Here is a 20,830-nt window from a genome sequence, read left to right on the forward strand (position 1 = left end):
TCGCTTGTGCACTGAAAAAATAAACACAGCTGGGGGATGGTAGGTTGGCTGGTATTTGAACTTGTACCATGAGCGCTGTGGAGACATCTGAGCAGACTACTAAGCCATTGTGCTAAGTATGAGACCTGCATAATAGTGTAGTATGATTAAAGAATGAATATAAATAATTACCGCTTTATAGTCACCTAAATTAAAAAATAAAAAACAACATACAACAAATAGATAACCTAAATGTTTAATACATGTAACTTTACAGAATAGCAGACATTACTATGTAATAATCATTCATAACTGCATTAGTTAGCAAAAGAAGGAAAAAACTAGGAATACTAATTGCAACATACATCAATAGATGCACACGAGGTAGAGCACATCTCACATAAAAATGTTTCTTTCACATATATGGATCATGCAGTACTATATAACAACTTGGTAGGAATTGGCATTTGCATATACGCGGAAGCGCTAATTAGCGCCAGCTTAGAATTTACTAACATGTGTTTCTCACTAATAGCGCTAGTTTTTCATTCGCACATTCGCCTGTTGAAATTTTATTTGGCTAAAATGGTCGCTGGTTCGTATTCCCAACCACACCACAAGACTACCTGCCTGGAGTTTGCATGTTCTCCCTGTGCCTGCGTGGGTTTCCTCCGGGTACTCCAGTTTCCTTCCACACTCCAAAGACATGCTGGTAGGTTAATTGGCTTCTGTCTAAATTGGCCCTAGTATATGAATGTGAGTTAGGGACCTTAGATTGTAAGCTCCTTGAGGGTAGGGGTATAATGTTTATGTAAAGCACTGCGTAAATTGACGGCACTATAGAAGTACCTTAAAGCGGAGTTCCACACAAAAATGGAACTTCCGCTTTTCGGAACCCTCCCCCCCTCCGGTGTCACATTTGGCACCTTTCAGGGGGGAGGGGGGTGCAGATACCTGTCTAAGACAGGTATTTGCACCCACTTCCGGCATAGACTCCCATGGGAGTCTATGCCTCTTCCCGTCCCGACCGCGCTGTCTGCTGGGAACACACAGCTCCCAGGAGAGAGCGGCGACCACTAGGGACGCGCAGCGCGACTCGCGCATGCGCAGTAGGGAACCGGGAAGTGAAGCCGCAACGCTTCACTTCCTGATTCCCTCACCTAGGATGGTGGCGGCAGCTGCCGAGAACCGAGCGGGTTGTCGGCATCCCCTGCCGACATCGCTGGACCCTGGGACAGGTAAGTGGCCATGTATTAAAAGTCAGCAGCTGCAGTATTTGTACCTGCTGGATTTTAATATTTTTTTTTTTGGCGGTGTGGGTGAACCCCCGCTTTAAATAAAAATAAATAAGTCTTCACTAATATTATGGTGTGAATCTCCAAAACACCATACACTAGCTAACAAGCAGTTTACATTTGATAAACTTTATTGTATGGTATATAAACCATCAAACACTAGTAAAAGTATTTTGTATATATAATTGTGCTCAGCCCAATAGGCTAGCAGTTAGCACCTCTACCTTCAAACATTCAGGTAGTGAAAGACTCATGGGTTCAAATCCCACAGAAGAATCCTAAAAGATTACTATTGGTGGAGAAAAGGAGAATTACCGTTAGCCAATTAGCCAAAGCAGCATACAGTGAATGCCAAGTAGCCAATACACTTTAATGTGGTTGATATTATTGTATTAACTCTTCAAATGCTTGCAATGGTATGTAAGTATTCACTAATATTATGGTGTGAATCTCCAAACACCACACACTAGCTAACAAGCAGTTTACATTTGATAAACTTTATTGTATAGTATATAACACATCAAACACTAGTAAAAGTATTTTGTATGTATAATTGTGCTCAGCCCAATAGGCTAGCAGTTAGCACCTCTACCTTCAAACATTCAGGTATTGAAAGACTCATGGGTTAAAATCCTAAAAGATTGCATTGGTGGGAAAAGGAGAATGCCAGTTAGCCAATTAGCCAAAGCAACACAAATATACGTGTATATATATTTACTGAAAATAGGTGATTGCCAAGTAGCCAATGCAGTTTAATGTGAAAGTTTTTATTGTATTAACTCTTTAAATGCATGCAATGGTATGTAAGAATTCAATTATATTATGATGTGACATTCCAAACACCACACACTAGCTAAAGGGCAGTTTACATTTCTTTGTTTGTTTATTTTAATTCACTTGTGCACTGAAAAAATAAACACAGCTGGTGGATGGTAGGTTGGCTGTTGTTTGAACTCATACCATGAGTGGTGTGGAGATATCCAAGCAGACCACTAAGCCATTGTGCTAAGTACAAGACCTGCATAATAATGTAGTATTATTAAAGAATGAACATAAATAATTACTGCTTTATAGTCAACTAAATTAATAAATAATAAATCAAAAACATGAAAAAAACAACATACAACAAATAGGTAACCTAAATGATTAATACATGTAACTTTACAGAATAGCAGACATTACTATGTAATAATCATTCAGAACTGCTTGCATTTCTTAGCAAAAGAAGGAAAAAAAACTAGGAATACTAATTGCAATATAAATCAATAGATGCACGGGAACTAGAGCACATCTCTGATAAAAAATGTTTCTTTCACATACATGGATCATGGCTACAGTACAGTGCTATATAACAACTTGATAAGAATTGGCATTTGTATATACGCAGAAGCGCTAATTAGCGGCAATTTAGAAATTACAAACGTTTGTTCTCCGCTTATATCGCTGATTTTCATGCGTGAATTCGCCGTTTTGTTTCCATTTGGCTAAAATGGGCTCTATTATTTGCCATAGTGCCCAGTACTTCCTGGAGTTATAGTAAATGACCCCCATAGTGATGACTAACATTATATATATATATATATATATATATATATATATATATATATATATATATATATATATATATATTTTTTTTTTTTTTTTTCAGGTTTACTTGCACTTTAAAGTGTAACATTTTTTTTTTGTATTTTTATTTTGTAATTTGAACAGGTATAACAAAATGCTTGCAGTCGTATATTTAATAAAGCAAACAGGAGGAAAAAACAGAATTTCACTCTAATGCCCCGTACACACGGTCAGATTTTCCGACGGAAAATGTGTGATAGGACCTTGTTGTGGGAAATTCCGACCATGTGTAGGCTCCATCACACATTTTCCATCGGATTTTCCGACACACAAAGTTTGAGAGCAGGCTATAAAATTTTCTGACAACAAAATCCGTTGTCGGAAATTCCGATCGTGTGTACACAAATCCGACGCACAAAGTGCCACGCATGCTCAGAATAAATAAAGAGATGAAAGCTATTGGCCACTGCCCCGTTTATAGTCCCAACGTACGTGTTTTACATCACCGCGTTCAGAACGATCGGATTTTCCGACATCTTTGTGTGACCGTGTGTATGCAAGACAAGTTTGAGCCAACATCTGTCGGAAAAAATCCTAGGATTTTGTTGTCGGAATGTCCGAACAAAGTCCGACCGTGTGTACGCCCTATTACAGTTAACAAACATGTTAACAATTTTAACCTGGGGGGACAGAAGTCATTCCCCATGGAGAACCCTATAGTCTATGAGGAAGAGTAAGAAATAATCTCTAAAAATATTTGACTTTCTTTTTTTAACCACGTCCTGCCCGCACTATAGATGGTTACAGCGCAGGCTTACTTTGCTGGGAGGGCATCCATGGACATCCTCCTGGGATCGTCCTCTGTAATCACTGAGACCATGAGACTCAGATGATAATAGATCAGGGTAAAGGGCCAATCACAGTGGCCCTTTTCCACCTGATCAGCTGTGTTCAATGACAGCTGATCACAGGATGTAAACACAAGCTGGTTATGGGCTTTTCTTTCCTCATACTGACATTGTGAAGAGAGAAGAAGAGAGCCAATAACTGGCTTGTCTTAAAGGGATGTCAGCACTGATTATCAGTCAATCAGTGCCCACCAGTGCCTCCTCATCAGTGTCACTTATCAGTGCTGCCAATCAGTGTCCATCAGTGCCCATCAGTGCCGCCTCATCAGTGTCCATCAGTGGCACCTATTAGTGCCTATCAGTGCCGCTTATCAATGTCTGTCAGTGCCACCCATCAGTGCAGCCTCATCAGTGCACATCAGTGAAGGAGAAAAATTACCTGTTTGCAAAATGTAATAATAAACTATGAAAAATGTTTTTTTATTTATTTTTTTTTTCAAAAAAAATATTTTTTGTTTATTTAGCAAATAATAAAAAAACCCAGTGGTGAATAAATACCACCAAAAGAAAGCTCTATCTGTATGAAAAAAATTATAACATCTTCATATGGGTACAGTGTAACATGACCGTGCAATTGTCAGTCAAAATGTGACTGGCCTGGGCAGGAGGGGGTAAAAGTGTATAGTAGGCAAGTGGTTAATTTCTGTTATTTATATTTATATGTGAAGGGCAGATAAGGCTAATATAATATTTGAAGCAATAAAGTTCATGGGTAACATTATGAAATGTCATTGAATGACTATAATTGTTACACATCTGGTGAGAAAACTATCCATTCGCCGGCCAATGTCATGAAAAGTGAGAGCCACATGTTCTCCTCCTCACCGTATTATTGCCTTCATTCCATGTTATATTGTTGGGGTCAATGTGAAGTTGGTCTTCTTCTTTACCCCATGGTGTGTACGAACCAACATCAGTATCACTTGTTCTAAAGTGGTGGAAAGACTTCACCCAATTTACTATTCGGTAGTAGAACGGAAATTCACCATTTTCATCAAAGAAGGTCATTCTGTCTGCCGTCTTATATGGATTTTTTATTTGTTTCACATATTTATGCAGCTGGAGGACAGAAAAACCTCAAACAAGTTAAAACTGAAGTTTAAGCAATTTATATGTTGATTTCCCTTGTTTCTCCATCTCCCTTTATCAACGGAATATACAGTATATATATATATATCTATATATATATATATATATATATAGATATATATATATATTTTTTTTTTTTTTTATATAAACTTTTTCTGTTTCTATTACGTACTAGACATGTCCAATTCGTTTAGTTCCAAATTAGTTTTTTAACGAATTTAGAGAATGTCATTATTTTGGAAATATCCAAATTGTCGAATTTCCGAATTTTTCAGAACATTCAGAAATTCGAAAATTCTGAAATTCGAAATTCCAGAAATTAAAAATTTTGGAAATTCGGAGATTCGGAAATGAGATATATTGAATTTTCGAATTTTCAAATTTTCGAAATTCTAAAATTCGGAAATTTGGAAATTCGGAATTCAAAAATCCAGAAAATCGAAAATTCACAAATCTAAAAATAAGAATGAAAATCCAAAAATTCAAAAGAACAAAAATCTGAAAAAAAGATCACAAATCCAAAAATTCAAAAACCAGAAAATGAATAATAACTTAACTATTACTAACTATTAAATTATAAGTATTGGAATTTCCTTTCAAATTTGGCTGTTACGAATTTATCCGAAGTTACAAATTATCTATCATAATGAATGCCATATCTGCCATATAGAACGTAACTAATTAATAATAATAAATAACAATAATAATAATAATAATATTAAAGACGTATTTTTATTATTTATTATTATTTAGTTTTGTTCCATTTGTTTAGATGCGGCATTCTTTATTTCGGATAATTCATAACTTCAGATAAATTTGTATTCGTTACATTCACTAACAGCCAAATTTGAAAGAAAATTCCAATAGCTATAATTTAATAGTTAGTTATTATTAGTTAGTTATCATCTTGATTTTTTGGATTTTTGGATTTTCGTTCTTTCTAATTTTTGGATTTTCCTTTCTTATTTTTGTTTTTTTGAATTTTCGGATTTTTCGAATTTACAAATTTTCGAATTTCTGAATTGTCAAATTTTCAGATTTTCGAATTTACAAATTTACAAATTTACGAATTCCAAATTTTAGAATTTCCAAATTTTCTAATATTCTGAATTTTCGAATTTACAAATTCTGAATTTTCGAATTTACAAATTCTGAATTTTTAAATTTACAAATTCTGAATTTTTGAATTTTCAAATTTCCGAATTTCTGAATTCCGAATCTTCAAATTTACGGATTTTCAAATTTACGAATTCTGAACTTTCAAATTTAGTAATTTTCGTATTCCAAATTTTCCGAATTTCCGAATTTTCAAATTTACAAATTACAAATTTTCGAATTTACGAATTATGAATTTATGAATTTTAGAATTTCCGAATTGTCAAATTTTAGAATTTCCAAATTTTTGAATTTACGAAATTTTCGAATTCCGAATTCTCGAATTTACAAATTTCAGAATTTTCGAATTTACAAATTTGCGAATTCTGAATATTCGAATTTCCGAATTCGGAATTTTCAAATTTCATAATTTACGAATCCCGAACTTTCGGACTTCCCATTTTCCGTATTCTGAATTTTCTGAATTTCCGAATTTCTGAATTTTCAAATTTACAAATTACTAAATTTTTAATTTAAGAATTATGAATTTTCAAATTTACGAATTTTTGAATTTCTGGAAAAAACAAAAAAACGAATGAAACTAAAACGAACACATTTTTCAGCAGTTCACATGTCTATTACGTACCTTATTTTAGATTCATTGACATCATCACTGGGTCTCTGTGGCTTTCTATGCAATGAAGGCAGATCATGGCTGGTGGGAGGGACTGGCAGACTGGTACAGCTTTCTAAAAACATCACAGCACCCTGCCTCAGGTCTCTTCTCAAGAGCCCTCAGTCAGTCCCGATGAAAGCAGTGGTCTGAGTCTTGGGAGGAGATATGCAAATATCAGAATGCCCTGATGAGTGGATATCAGTCTGGAGGAGTGGGCAATCCTAGGCAGGCTGTATTTGTATGTAGGTAACACCCATATGTGATACTGAGACTCCATTGTTTAAATATGTTTTATGTTTTTATTGCAGCTTACCAAATCTTAGGTGTGATGATCTGGTGATCCTGCCAGTAAGCCTGTTGTTTTTCAATAGAACAGGGTCTCCTGCGGAATGTATCAGTTTACAGAGATGAGGCAAACCATTTAACACTGGTAGGGGGTGCTTACAATGACCAGCTTTTTATATTTATGTATAATTTTTATCCCAAAAGGAAAAAGAAAACAAAACATTTTACTGTAACAGATTATTATGCATTAGCTGAAGAGGAAGGATCTGCCCCCTTAATGACCAGGCCATTTTTTGCAATACGGCACTGCGTCACTTTAACTGACAATTGCACGGTCGTGTCACGCTGTACTTTTCCCACACATAGAGATTTTGTTTGGTGGTATTTGATCACCTTTGATCGCTTTTTATTTTTTGCACTATAAACAAAAAAAAGAGTGACAATTTTGAATTTTTTTTTTTTTTACTTTTTATTATAAATGTAAAAAATGTGAAAAAACAAAACAAATTTCTTCATCAGTTTAGGCGAATATGTATTCTACTACACATTTCTGATTTTCTACCTTAAAAAAATTTAAATAAGCGTTTATTGATTGGTTTGCACAAAAGTTATAGCGTCTACAAAATAGGGAATAGATTTATGGCATTTTTATTATTTATTTATTTTTGACTAGTAATGGTGGCGATCTGCGATTTTTAGCAGGACTGCGACATTGCAGCGGACAGATTGGACTCTTTTGACACATTGTTGGGACCATTGACATTTATACCGTGCTATAAAAATGCACTGATTACTGTATAAATATCACTGGCAGGGAAGGGGTTAACACTAGGGGGCGATCAAGGCGTTAAATGTGTTCCCTGGGAGGTGTTTCTAACTGTGAGGGGACTGACTAGAGGAGGAGCCAGTTCGCTGTTTTTACTTAGTAGGAACACATGATCTGTTTCTCGTCCCTTGTCAGAACAGGGATCTGTGTGTTTACAAACACAAATCCCCGTTCTTTCTCTCGTGCCCGTAATCGCGGGTGGCCAGCGGCGATCGTGCCCGCCGGCCATGTGCATCGGGTCCCCCTTTGTGCAGTACGTGCCTGCTATGTCTCTTAAAAGAGCCGCCGTACATATACGGCGATTTGCGCAGGAAGCCGTCATATATGTATGGGAGTCGGTCGGGAAGGGGTTAATACCGCTTTAACTGCTTCCAGAGCGCCCGCCACATATTTACAGCGGCAGGGCGGCCCAGGCAGCGCAAAACAACGTACCTGTATGTTGTCTCTTCTTCCGTGTCTGAACACGTCGGGAGCCAATCAGCGGGATCCGGCGGACACGATGTCCACCGGGACCCGCCAATCATTGACAGGAGAGGCAGAATGGCAGTCTACACAATGTACACAAGGCAGACCGCCGTTCTGTCAGAGAGCAAGATGGAGATCTTGTGTTTCTGCTAAGCAGAAACCCGGATCTCTGTTTTCCTCCAGTTAAGCCATCCCCCGCACAGTAATCTCTCCCCCTAGGAAAACGCGTAACCGTTTGAGGGCCCCTGATGTTAACCCCTTCCCTGCCAGTGTCATTAACCACTTGCCGACCACCCAATGCAGATATACTGCGACAGAATGGCATGAGCAGGTGAAATCACGGTGCCTGAGGCGATCGCCATTGTTAGGGGAGCGATCCATGCTGATCACTCCCAACGAATGAAAATCTTCCTCTGCTGCTGTAATGTAAACAGCGGCAGAGGAAGTGATGTCATCTCTCCTCGCGTCGGTCTTTTTGTTACGGCGCAGAGGAGAGAAGGCATCAAGTAAGTGCACCAACATTACACATTACAGTAGAACACTCTAGGCACACTTTTCACCCCCCAATCACCCCCCGATCACCCCCCTGTACCCCCTGTCACAGTCACAACAATAGCAATTTTTTTTTTTTTACTGATTATTGCATTGGTGTCATTTTGTGACAGTTATAAGTGGTAGGGCAGTTAGTGGTAGGCCCCTTTAGGTCTAGGATACCCCCCTAATAAAGGTTTAACCCCGTGATCACCCCCGTCACCAGTGTCACTAAGTGATCGTTTTTCTGATCACTGTATTAGTGTCACAGGTGACGCTAGTAAGGGAGGTAAGAATTTAGATTCGCCGTCAGCGTTTTATAGCGTCAGGGACCTACATATACTACCTAGTAAAGGTTTTAACCCCCTGATTGCCCCCTAGTTAACCCTTTCACCAGTGATCACCGTATAAGTGTTACGGATGACGCTGGTTAGGTAGTTTATTCTTTATAGTTTCAGGGCACCCGCCATTTATTATCTAATAAAGGTTTAACCCCCTAATTGCCCGGCGGTGATATACGTTAAGTTTTAGGGTCAGATAAGGTCTGCGTCACCCCAGGCAGCATCAGGTTAGCGCCAGTACCGCTAACACCCACGCACGCAGCATACACCTCCCTTAGTAGTATAGTATCTGAACTGATCAATATTTGATCCGATCAGATCTATACTAGCGTCCCCAGCAGTTTAGGGTTCCCAAAAACGCAGTGTTAGCGGGATCAGCCCAGATACCTGCTAGCACCTGCGTTTTGCCCCTCCGCCCGGCCCTGCCCAGCCCACCCAAGTGCAGTATCGATCGATCACTGTCACTTACAAAACACTAAACACACATAACTGCAGCATTTGCAGAGTCAGGCCTGATCCCTGCGATCGCTTACAGCTTTTTTGATACAGTCGCTAACAGTCAGGAGCTTTTTTGCCTGTAAGTCTCACTAGTGTACCCTTAAATTTAGAGCCCAAAATGGCAAATCGAAGGTACACTAGTGAAGAGGCCTACACGTTTCTGAGCATGACAGATAGTGAAGAGGAAGTCACTCATCTGTCAGATTCAGGCTCAGAATACGATCCTGTAGAGGACAGCGGCTCCATGACAGATAGCTCTGACGACAGAGTTGTGGTCCCTGCCAAGGTCAGGCGTACCAGACCCCAATCTTCTTCTGCTGTTGTTGATGTGCAAGAATCGCAGGTCCCTCGTATGGAGCAGAGCAGTACTAGTGCCGCCATTCCTTCTGGTGAATTGGCAAGCACCAGCGGCCTAGTACACCCCGGTCATAGTCAATCCAGCACTGCAGTGTCAAGTGGTGACGTGGCGAGTCCCATTAGTGCAGTTCAAGCTGGTGAGGTGGCAAGCACAAGTAGTGTCCCGCTGCCACCAAGAAGACGAACACAGGCCCGTCGTGCCCATAGTGCCCTTCCTGCTGCATTCGCCAATCCTAATTGGGAACCCACCACTTCTGCAGCACCCGTACTTCCCCCATTCACTGGCCAACCCGGAATTCAGGTGGAAACAGTTGATTTTATATCACTTGATTTTTATTCGCTGTTTTTCACCGAAGATCTCTATAGATCTATTGTGGACCAAAGCAATTTGTACGCTGGTCAACACATCGCCACTATTCCCCAGTCCTCCCTTGCCAGAGATTGGAGACCAATTACGGTTTCTGAATTTAAGCTCTTTCTGGGCCTTTCCCTCAACATGGGCATAACTAAAAAGAGTGAGTTGCGGTCATATTGGTCCACTGACCCAATTCACCATATGCCCGTGTTCTCTGCCTCCATGACCAGGGCACGATACGAGCAGATTTTGCGGTTCATGCACTTCAACAACAATGAACTCTGTCGTCCTCGTGGAGACCCTGGATACGATCGGCTCTACAAAATTTGGCCCCTCGTAAACCACTTCAACCAGTGTTTTGCAGACTTGTTTACTCCCCATCAAGTTGTCTGCGTTGATGAGTCCCTGATTAAGTTTTCTGGCCGCTTGTCATTAAAACAGTACCTTCCCAGCAAGCGTGCCAGATACGGGGTCAAGATGTATAAGCTCTGTGACAGGGCCACAGGCTATACATGTAGTTTTATGGTTTACAAGGGAAAAGATAGTCACGTAGAGCCGAAAAACTGCCCTGACTACATAGGAAGCACTGGCAAGATTGTGTGGGACTTGGTGTCACCCTTATTCGGAAAGGGGTACCACTTATTTGTGGACAAGTGTTACACGAGCGTGCCACTTTTTAGTCACTTGTTTGATCAGCAGATTGGAGGATGTGGCACCGTGCGACCTAATCAACGGGGCTTTCCCCAGCGGCTTGTAGATTCCCGTCTTAGGCTGGGGGAGAGAGCTTGCATCAAGTGTAATAATTTTCTCGCTATGAAGTGGAGGGATAATAAGAATGTTTTCGTTCTTACCTCCCTTCATGCAGACACAACGGTCCAAATTACTACGGCGACTGGTGTTGTGGAGAAACCCCTCTGTGTCCATGAATATAACCAAAATATGGGAGGGGTGGACCTCAACGACCAGTTGTTGGCGCTGTACCCAATTGCCCGTAAGGCCAGAAGCTGGTACAAGAAAGTGTCTGTTTATTTATTTCAATTGGCTTTGCTGAACACTCATGTGCTATACAGAGCTTCAGGACGGACTGGATCCTTCCTTAAATTCCAGGAAGAGATCCTCACAGCCCTTCTGTTTCCAGACGGTGCTCCACCTCACCTTCCCCAACCAAATGCAGTAAGCCGGCTGCATGAGAGGCATTTTCTTTATGTCCTCCCGAGTACCCCTACCCAACGAGCCCCCCAAAAAAGATGTTGTGTCTGCAGCAAGCGTGGATATAGGCTTGACACCTGCTATTATTGCTCCTCCTGTCCTGACAATCCTGGTCTTTGCATTGGTGAATGTTTTGAACGCTACCATACACTAGTTGAGTATTAGCATAGGGTACAGGATTGCACAGACTAGGCACACTAACACAGGGTCTCCCAAGATGCCATCGCATTTTGAGAGACCCGAACCTGGAACCGGTTACAGTTACAAAAAAAAGTGTAAAAAAAAAGTAAAAAAAAAAAAAAAACACAAATGATATATAAAATAAAAAAAAAGCAAAAATAGATGTAATTTTATTGTTCTATCTCTATTCTCTCTCTCTATTGTTCTGCTCCTTTTTACTGTATTGTACTGCAATGTTTTATTGTTATTATGTTTTATCATGTTTGCTTTATAGGTATGCATTTTTTTTATACTTTACTGTTTACTGTATTTTATTGTTAACCATTTTTTTGTTTTCAGGTATGCCATTTAGCTGCAGAACAGATTTATTTATCTTTACAGCAACAGCGTTTGCTCCCACGATACATAAAGCTGTGACTCCAGCGCTGTCGGAGGTTATTTCACCACCACAGTTAAAAAAAAGGAGCATATATGCCGAAGCATGGGGGCAGCAGGGGCAGAGGAGCGATTTGCTCCTACCTTTTGGGGAGGATGCCCCCATGCTTCGGCATATATAAATGGGCATGTATGCCCATCATTAGAAGTGGGTGGATTTTTTTTTATTTTTTACTTTTTTTTTTATTTTTTTATTTTTTTATTTTGGGGTGTGGGGGGGAAGGGGGGAGAAAAATAGACAAACAAATATCTGTACCTTCAATGGATAAAAGGGAAAGGAAAATGATTAGAAGTGGGTGGATGAAGGGAGGTATTCTAATGGTGGGCATACCCACCAATCAATATCTTTTTTTTTCGTTCAGCCCACAGGCTGAATGAAAAAAACGTTTACAATATATGCCCAGCAAGGACCAGCAACATACTGGTATGTTGCTGGACTTTGAGTGGTTATACCAGAATGATGCCTGCAGTTTTAGGTATCATCTTGGTATCATTCTTTTCAGCCAGCGGTCGGCTTTCATGTAAAAGCAATCCTAGTGGCTAATTAGCCTCTAGGCTGCTTTTACAAGCAGTGGGATGGAATGCCCCCCCCCCCCCCACCGTCACCATGTTTTTCTCTGACTCTTCTGTCCCAACAGGGAACCTGAGAATGCAGCCGATGATTCGGACAGCTGACCATAGAGCTGATCACAGACCAGAATGGCTCCAATCATCTCTATGGCCTAAGAAACCGGAAGCTACGAGCATTTTTTGACTTAGATTTCGCCGGATGTAAACAGCGCCATTGGGAAATTGGGAAAGCATTTTATCACACCGATCTTGGTGTGGTCAGATGCTTTGAGGGCAGAGGAGAGATCTAGGGTCTAATAGACCCCAATTTTTTCAAAAAAGAGTACCTGTCACTACCTATTGCTATCATAGGGGATATTTACATTCCCTGAGATAACAATAAAAATGATTAAAAAGAAAAATGAAAGGAACAGTTTAAAAATAAGATAAAAAAGCAAAAAAAAATTAAGAAAAAAAAAAGCACCCCTGTCCCCCCCTGCTCTCGCGCAAAGGTGAAAGCAAGCGTCGGTCTGGCGTCAAATATAAACAGCAATTGCACCATGCATGTGAGGTATCACCGAGAAGGTCAGATCAAGGGCAGTCATTTTAGCAGTAGTCCTCCTCTGTAAATCTAAAATGGTAAACTGTAAAGGCTTTTTTTTTTTTTGAAATTCTTTATTTTTAAATATCATATAATACATTCCACATAAAACGCTTAACATAATCTTCATATCGTCTCTTACATCTCCATTTTTTCGTAATATAACAACATAATACATTTCCTTTTGAGTGGAACTCAGTCTCATCTACCCGATAGACATATATAGTTTTCCTTTTCTCTTATCCTAACCCTACTACCAACCCCCACCCTCTAAAACCCAAAAAGCTAGAAAAAAAAAAAAAAGGAAAAAGGGGGTGCCCCCTCCCCTTCTCGTTCGATCGCACATGACTATGCTCTCTTGCTCTCTACTTCTATAAGCCAAGTAGGGAGCCCATATCTTCCAGTATTTCTCGTCCTGTTCTTTCAGCATCAGAGTCAGATTCTCCATTTGTTGGATTTCTGTAATTCTGGCCCACCACTGTGTTCTGGTCGGAGGGACTGAACTCTTCCACAGGGCCGGTATACAGGCCCTTGCTGCCGTGAGAAGGTGTTTAAGCAAAGAATTCTTGTATTTTCCCACCGACATGGGGACATCATTTAATAGAAATGCAGCCCGGGTTGTCCCCAAGAGACACGCCTGTAATATCCTTAACCGTTTCCTCAACCATTTAACAAAATCCCTTGATCTTCTCGCAGTCCCAAAATATATGCAACATTGTGCCCTCTAATCTCATACAACGCCAGCATATGTTTGAGGCCTGTGGAAATATTTTATGTAGAGCAGATGGTGTTCTATACCACCTAGTGAGGATTTTATATCCTCCCTCTTGGTATCTGCTAGCGACCGATGTCTTATGAGTGGATTTTAAAATTTTTAACCTTCTGTCTTTGGGAGAACGTTATCCCCAACTCTCTTTCCCAAGCTTGAATAACGTTAAGCTCTTGGGGGGCTTCCAGACTCGTTAATACCTCATAGAAATATGATAGGGAGTGCCTCATGCTCTCACCATCTAGGCATCTCTGTTTGAAGCAGGATAACTCCCGTATCGCTGGGTAAGTTTTGATTTTCGAACGGATATATGCTCCTAACTGCATCGCCCTAAAATAGTCTAAGTCTGGTGCTACTTCTCCTTCTATCTCACCTCGTGTCATCAAACAGTTGCCCCTAGAAAAGTGTATGAACCTGTTTTTCCCCCTTTGTTTTAGTACCTCAAACCTCCGGTCTAATAGGCCAGGCTGAAAGTCTGGTGAGCCCAGCACTGGACATAGGGCTTGGATGTAATGATAGGTTTGTCTTTTTGAAAATCGTATTAATAGTATGGATAGTTGCACCTGTCAGTGGATGTTTTTTCACTATTATTGGTAGTTTCGATTTCGCTATCCATATCAAACCCTCCAAGGGAATTTTAACCATCGCCTGTTCTAATTGTACGTATGGTTTCCTCACGGAGGCGCACCATTCCACTACTCTGGCTAACTGTGAGGCCTCCTAATATCTCACTGGATCTGGAAAGCCGATACCTCCTTTTTCTTTAGAGAGCACTAAAATATTTCTCCTTACTCTTGCTGGCTTCCCAGCCCAGATAAACCTCAGAAACCTTGATCTGAGGTCTTTCAGGAAACTCGAGGGGATCTTTATTGGTAGGGTTTGCAGTAGGTAGAGAAGTCTAGGCATCACGTTCATCTTTATGATGTTAGTCCTTCCAAACCAAGTGAAGATCTCCCTATCCCATCTCTTGAAGTCTAGTTTAATTTGTCTTAACATCGGGGCTTAATTTAGCTCGAACACTCTACAGAGCTTCTTCGGTATTTTGGTCCCCAAGTAACTTATGTGGGACTCTGACCATCTAAAATTGAATTGTGTCTTTATCTGTTGTATTTCAGGTATCTTCATTTCCATCCCCATGGCTTCAGATTTAGTGTAGTTCACCTTATAATTTGCTAACTCCCCATATTGACTTATCTCCATTAAAAGGGATGGAAGGGATATAATTGGGGAAGTTATGAAAAAAATCAAGTCATCGGCATAAGCTGCCAGCTTATGCTCCTCTCGTTCTGTCTTAATACCACTAATGTTGGGATTGGCATGTAACTTCCTTAAAAAAGGCTCCAATGTGAAAATGAAAATAATAGGCGATAGGGGGCATCCCTGGCGCGTTCCGTTTCGAATCCGGAAGGTCCGATAATCTATCATTTACCTTAATCCTCGCACTCGGGACTGAGTAAAGGTTTGAGAACCATCTCAACATTCCCTCACCCAATCCAATGTGCTGCAAGGTGGCCCCAAGAAAAATCCAATCAACTCTATCGAATGCTTTTTCTGCATCAGCTGAAAACAATATTAAAGGTTTCTGTTGGCTCTGTGCAATATAAATCGCATTAATTACTCTCTGCGTATTTTCCCTCCCCTCACTTCCAGCGGTGAATCCCACTTGATCTGGGTGTATCAATGCGGGAATGTGCTCTTCCAGTCTGATCGCTAGGATCTTAGAAAAAATTTTTAGATCCACATTTAACAGTGCGATCGGCCGGTAACTGGAACACTGAGATGGATCCTTTCCCTCCTTCGGGATTACTGCTATATGTGCCATCAATGTCTCAGTGGGTAACTTCTGTCCCTCCCATAGTGAATTGAAAGCAGCTATAAATCTTGGAGGCAATTTCTCAGCAAAAAGTTTGTAGTACGCCAGGGTGTATCCATCCGGACCCGGTGCTTTCCCTACTTTTAAAAGATTTAACGCTCTCTTAAATTTTTCTACTGAAATTTTTACATCTAGATCTCGTGCTATCTCCTCTGTCAGCTTTGGCATTTCTGAGTTACGTAGATAATCCCTTACCCTCTCCCATTTACTTTTACACCTCTGTGGGGATAGGTGACCCTCCAACTGATAAAGACTCTCGTAGTACTCCTTGAAAATCTGTGCAATGTCCTGCGAGGAGCTAACCACCTCATCCCTCTGTGTCTTGATACCAGACAAGTGCTTCTGTGTTGTAGCATCCTTAAGGGCCTTAGCCAACATCCTACTTGGTTTGTTCCCAAATTCATAGAGTGTCCGTCTTCCCAGTTTCAACTTAGCTTTAGCCTGTTCAATGAGTAGTGAGTTCAGATCCTCCCGGAGAACACTTAGTTTTTCCTCTAATTGCTGTGTCTGGGATTTTTTATGTTTTAGCTCTACTTCCCGAATTTTTGTAAGTAGAGCATCGATCTGTTCATTGAGCTTTTTTTTCCAATGTGCCCCTAAAGATATCAAGACCCCTCTGATCACACATTTATGTGTTTCCCAAATACAGAATGGGTTGACTTCCTCCGTATCATTTGTCAGAAAAAAGGAATCCAGTTCCTGACTTAATTTTTGTTCATACTCTTTATCCTCTGTAAAGGCTTTTTAAGGCTTTTAAAAATGTATTTAGTTTGTCGCCACTGCACGTTTGTGCGCAATTTTAAAGCATGTTGTGTTTGGTATCCATGTACTTGGCCTAAGATCATCTTTTTTATTTCATCAAACATTTGGGCAATATAGTGTGTTTTAGTGCATTAAAATTTAAAAAAGTATGTTTTTTCCCAAAAAAATGTGTTTGAAAAATTGCTGCGCAAATACTTTGTGAAAAAAAAATGAAACACCCACCATTTGAATCTGTAATGCCTTTGCTTTAAAAAAATATATGATGTTTGGGGGTTCAAAGTAATAAAAAAAGTAAAAGGAAAAAGAGAATTTTTTTTTTTTTGCACAAAGTTGTCACTAGATGGCACAAACCCCCCCCCCCCATGACCCCATTTTGGAAAGTAGACACCCCAAGATATTTGCTGAGAGGTATAGTGAGTATTTTGAAGACCTCACTTTTTGTCACAAAGTTTTGAAAATTGAAAAAAAAAATAAATTTTTCTTGTCTTTCTTCATTTTCAAAAACAAATGAGAGTTGGAAAATACTCACCATACCTCTCAGCAAATAGCTTGGGGTGTCTACTTTCCAAAATGGGGTCATTTGGGGGGGTTTGTGTTATCTTGGCATTTTATGGCCTTTGAAACTGTGATAGGTAGTGAGGAGTGAAATAAAAAATTTACGCCCTTAAAAATCCTGAAGGCGGTGATTGGTTTTCGGGGCCCCGTATGCAGCTAGGCTCCCAAAAAGTCCCACACATGTGGTATCCCCATACTCAGGAGAAGCAGCTAAATGTATTTTGGGGCATACATTTTTTTTTTATCATTATTCAATCACTTGGGGCAAAAAAATTTAATATTTAATGGGCTCAACATGCCTCTCAGCAATTTCCTTGGGGTGTCTACTTTCCAAAATTGGGTCATTTGGGGGGGTTTTGTACTTTCCTGACATTTTAGCACCTCAAGAAATGACATAGGCAGTCATAAACTAAAAGCTGTGTAAATTCCAGAAAATATACCTTAGTTTGTAGACGCTATAACTTTTGCACAAACCAATAAATATACACTTATTGACATTTTTTTTACCAAATACATGTGGCTGAATACATTTTGGCCTAAATGTATGACTAAAATTGAGTTTATTGGATTTTTTTTATAACAAAAAGTAGAAAATATAATTCTTTTTCAAAATTTTCGGTCTTTTTCCATTTATAACGCAAAAAATAAAAACCGCAGAGGTGATCAAATACCATCAAAATAAAGCTCTATTTCTGGGAAAAAAAAGGACGCAAATTTCATTTGGGTAAAGCATTGCATGACCGCACAATTAGCAGTTAAAGCGACGCAGTGTCAAATTGTAAAAAGTGCTCTGGTCAGGAAGGGGGTAAATCCTTCCGGGGCTGAAGTGGTTAATACAGTGAGAGTGCATTTTTTTTAGTACTGTTCACTGTATTGGTGTCACTGGTTCCCAAAAAGTGTCACTTAATGTTCGATCTGTCCGCTGCAATATCGCAGTCCCACTAAAAATCGCTGATCACCGCCATTACTAGTAAAAATTAAAAAAGCCAAAAATCTATCACATAGTTTGTAGACATGATAACTTTTGCGCAAACCAATTAATATACGCTTATTGGGGTTTTTTTTAACAAAAATATATTGCAGAATACATATTGGCCTATATTAATGAAGATATTTGATTTTTTCAATTTTTTTATTGGGTATGTTTTATAGGAGAAAGTACAATTGTCAGTTAAAGCGACGCAGTACAGTTTTTGTACAGGATTCCATTGGCTCCCACTGCTGTCAGTCACAGCCAGTGAGCCAATGAGTAGAGAGTGTGGGGGGGCGGCGGGGGTGGGGCAAGCCACAGCTCTATGTGTCTTATGGACGCATAGAGCGAGGTTCAGTAGCGAGCACACACCAGTGCTCCCATAGTAATCGGCTTGCTATTCAGGGAGCTGGTCAAGGGGAGGAGCCAAGAGCAACGGTGGGGGACCCAAGAAGAAGAGGATGCAGGCTGCTCTGTGTAAAACCATCACACAGAGCAGGTAAGTATAATAAAATTTTTTATTTTTTGTTGTTTTTTTTTTAATGAACCTTTAATATTACTTTGCAAATGATCACAGATATTTATTACATATGTAGGGATTTACTGTAAATACGTTGCACTCATTGATAAATAAAGCAAACCGTGCAAACAAACGTCAACATTTTACTGCAGCTGCATTAAAAGTCAGCACAACCCTATACATCATGCATCAAACAATTGCAGAGCTGTATGGATAAAATAAAAAAATCATTCAGTATACTAAAAATGAATTCCAATTTTCCACCAATGCTTTCATACAAGTGAACGTGTGCAACAAATTCAAGTGAAGAATTAGAGAAGCGCGTATCTCTGGTGAAGTGCTAATAATGAATGTGGAGCACGGAGCAGTGTGTAGATTATACTTTTAAGATATCACAAAGATCACTTTATTTATTAAATTAAACTTAATCATTTACTGTAGTATAATATGTTTATTTATTCATTCACTTGAATTTGTTACACAAGTTCACTAGTATGAAAGCATTGGTGGAGATTTGGAATACATTTTTAGTGTACTGAATTTTAATGTTTTTTATTTTATATATCTAGAGATTTGCTGTCTTCTACTATTAGCTACTAATACCACACTGTTATATGTAATTATATATTACCTTTTCCTGTCTATTGGAGGTTGGTTTTGAAAATCCCCAATAAGGAGAAAATGCTGAGAGAGAGAGAAAGTCTCAGCCATGTGTCCTGTCCATGCTACTAAATCCAGACCAGATTGAATTAAGAGGCAAGTGCTCCTATGTTTGATAGTTTAAAATTATTGTCCAAAGCTTCTGAGTATATACGCTATATTACCAAAAGTATTGGGACACCTGCCATTACACACAGTCTTAGTCCGTAGGGTTCAATATTTAGTTGGACCACCTTTTATAACAGCTTCAACTCTTCTGGGAAGGCTGTCCACAAGGTTTGAGAGTGTGTCTATGGGAATGTTTGACCATTCTTCCAGAAGAGCATTTGTGAGGTCAGGCACTGATGTGGGAGAGAAGGCCTGCCTTGCAATCTCTGCTCTAATTCATCCCAAAAGTGTTCTATCGTGTTGAGGTCAAGACTCTGTGCAAGCCAGTCAAGTTCCTCCACCCCGAATTTATGGACCTTGTTTTGTGCGCTGTTCTAAATTATTTGGTGGAGGGGGGATTATGGTGTGGGGTTGTTTTTCAGGGGTTGGGCTTGGCCCCTTAGTTCCAGTGAAGGGAAACCTTAAGGTGTCAGCATACCAAGACATTTTGGACATTTTGCTCCCAACTTTGTGGGAACAGTTTGGGGATGGCCCCTTCCTGTTCCAACATGACTGTGCAACAGTGCACAAATTGAGGACCATAAAGACATGAGTGAGCTAGTTTGGAGTGGAGGAACTTGACTGGCCTGACCTCATCGCTTGATCTAGATGGACCTCAGGTAAGTATTAGAGGGGCTGAGGGGGGCTGCTGCACACAGAAGACTTTTTATCTTAATGCATAGAATGCATTAAGATAAAAAACCTTCTGCCTTTTCAACCGCTTTATGACTCAATAATTAGCATAGGCTAGTGCCAGGTTCGGCAAGCCAACAGCCACTTCTGGTTGTAAAAGGTTTGGTTGCATGATAGATTAAAATCCACTAGGGTGCAGAGTAGATAGCCTAACTCTCAATTCCAGTGCCATACAATGGTTTTTGCTGATGAAAATCTCAATTCTAGGCTGGTTGTACAATGGCTGGAGCAGGGGCGTAACTGGAAATAGCAGGTCCCCATAGGAAAATGTTGTATGGGGCCCCCCCTGCAAACAACCCCCCCACAGCTGCCCTAGTGTCAATGAAGCGTGACCTGTGCCACATACAGCGTGACCTGTGCCCAATGCAGCGTGACCTGTGCCCAATACAGCGTGACCTGTGCCCAATGCAGCGTGACCTGTGCCCAATACAGCGTGACCTGTGCCCAATACAGCCTGGTCTGCCTTTGCCCCATACAGCCCCACCTATGCAGAGGAAGAGGCAAGCCACCCGGATCAGCAGAGAGCAGGATTGCCCGCTGTAATAGCTTTCATTTGAATTTCCCGTCTTCCCGGGGCTCATCATCACATAGCCCCACCTCTTGGCCCGACGCCTTTGATGATGTCACATGTCCCGCATTGG

The 20,830-nt window shown here is 40.2% G+C and overlaps 1 protein-coding gene across 1 annotated transcript in view; it reads right to left on the reverse strand.

Moving 5' to 3' along the window:
* The window catches only part of LOC141141291 (vomeronasal type-2 receptor 26-like), a 219,508-nt gene that overhangs the window by 83,979 nt on the left and 114,699 nt on the right, over positions 1–20,830 (reverse strand). The window contains exon 4 of the mRNA XM_073628994.1: positions 4,574–4,807. Within this exon, the coding sequence (XP_073485095.1) occupies positions 4,574–4,807 (234 nt within the window). The remainder of the gene's footprint in view (positions 1–4,573; positions 4,808–20,830) is intronic.

This window comes from Aquarana catesbeiana, linkage group LG01, assembly GCF_042186555.1.
Source record: "Aquarana catesbeiana isolate 2022-GZ linkage group LG01, ASM4218655v1, whole genome shotgun sequence".
In the NCBI taxonomy this organism is placed as follows: Eukaryota; Metazoa; Chordata; class Amphibia; order Anura; family Ranidae; genus Aquarana; species Aquarana catesbeiana.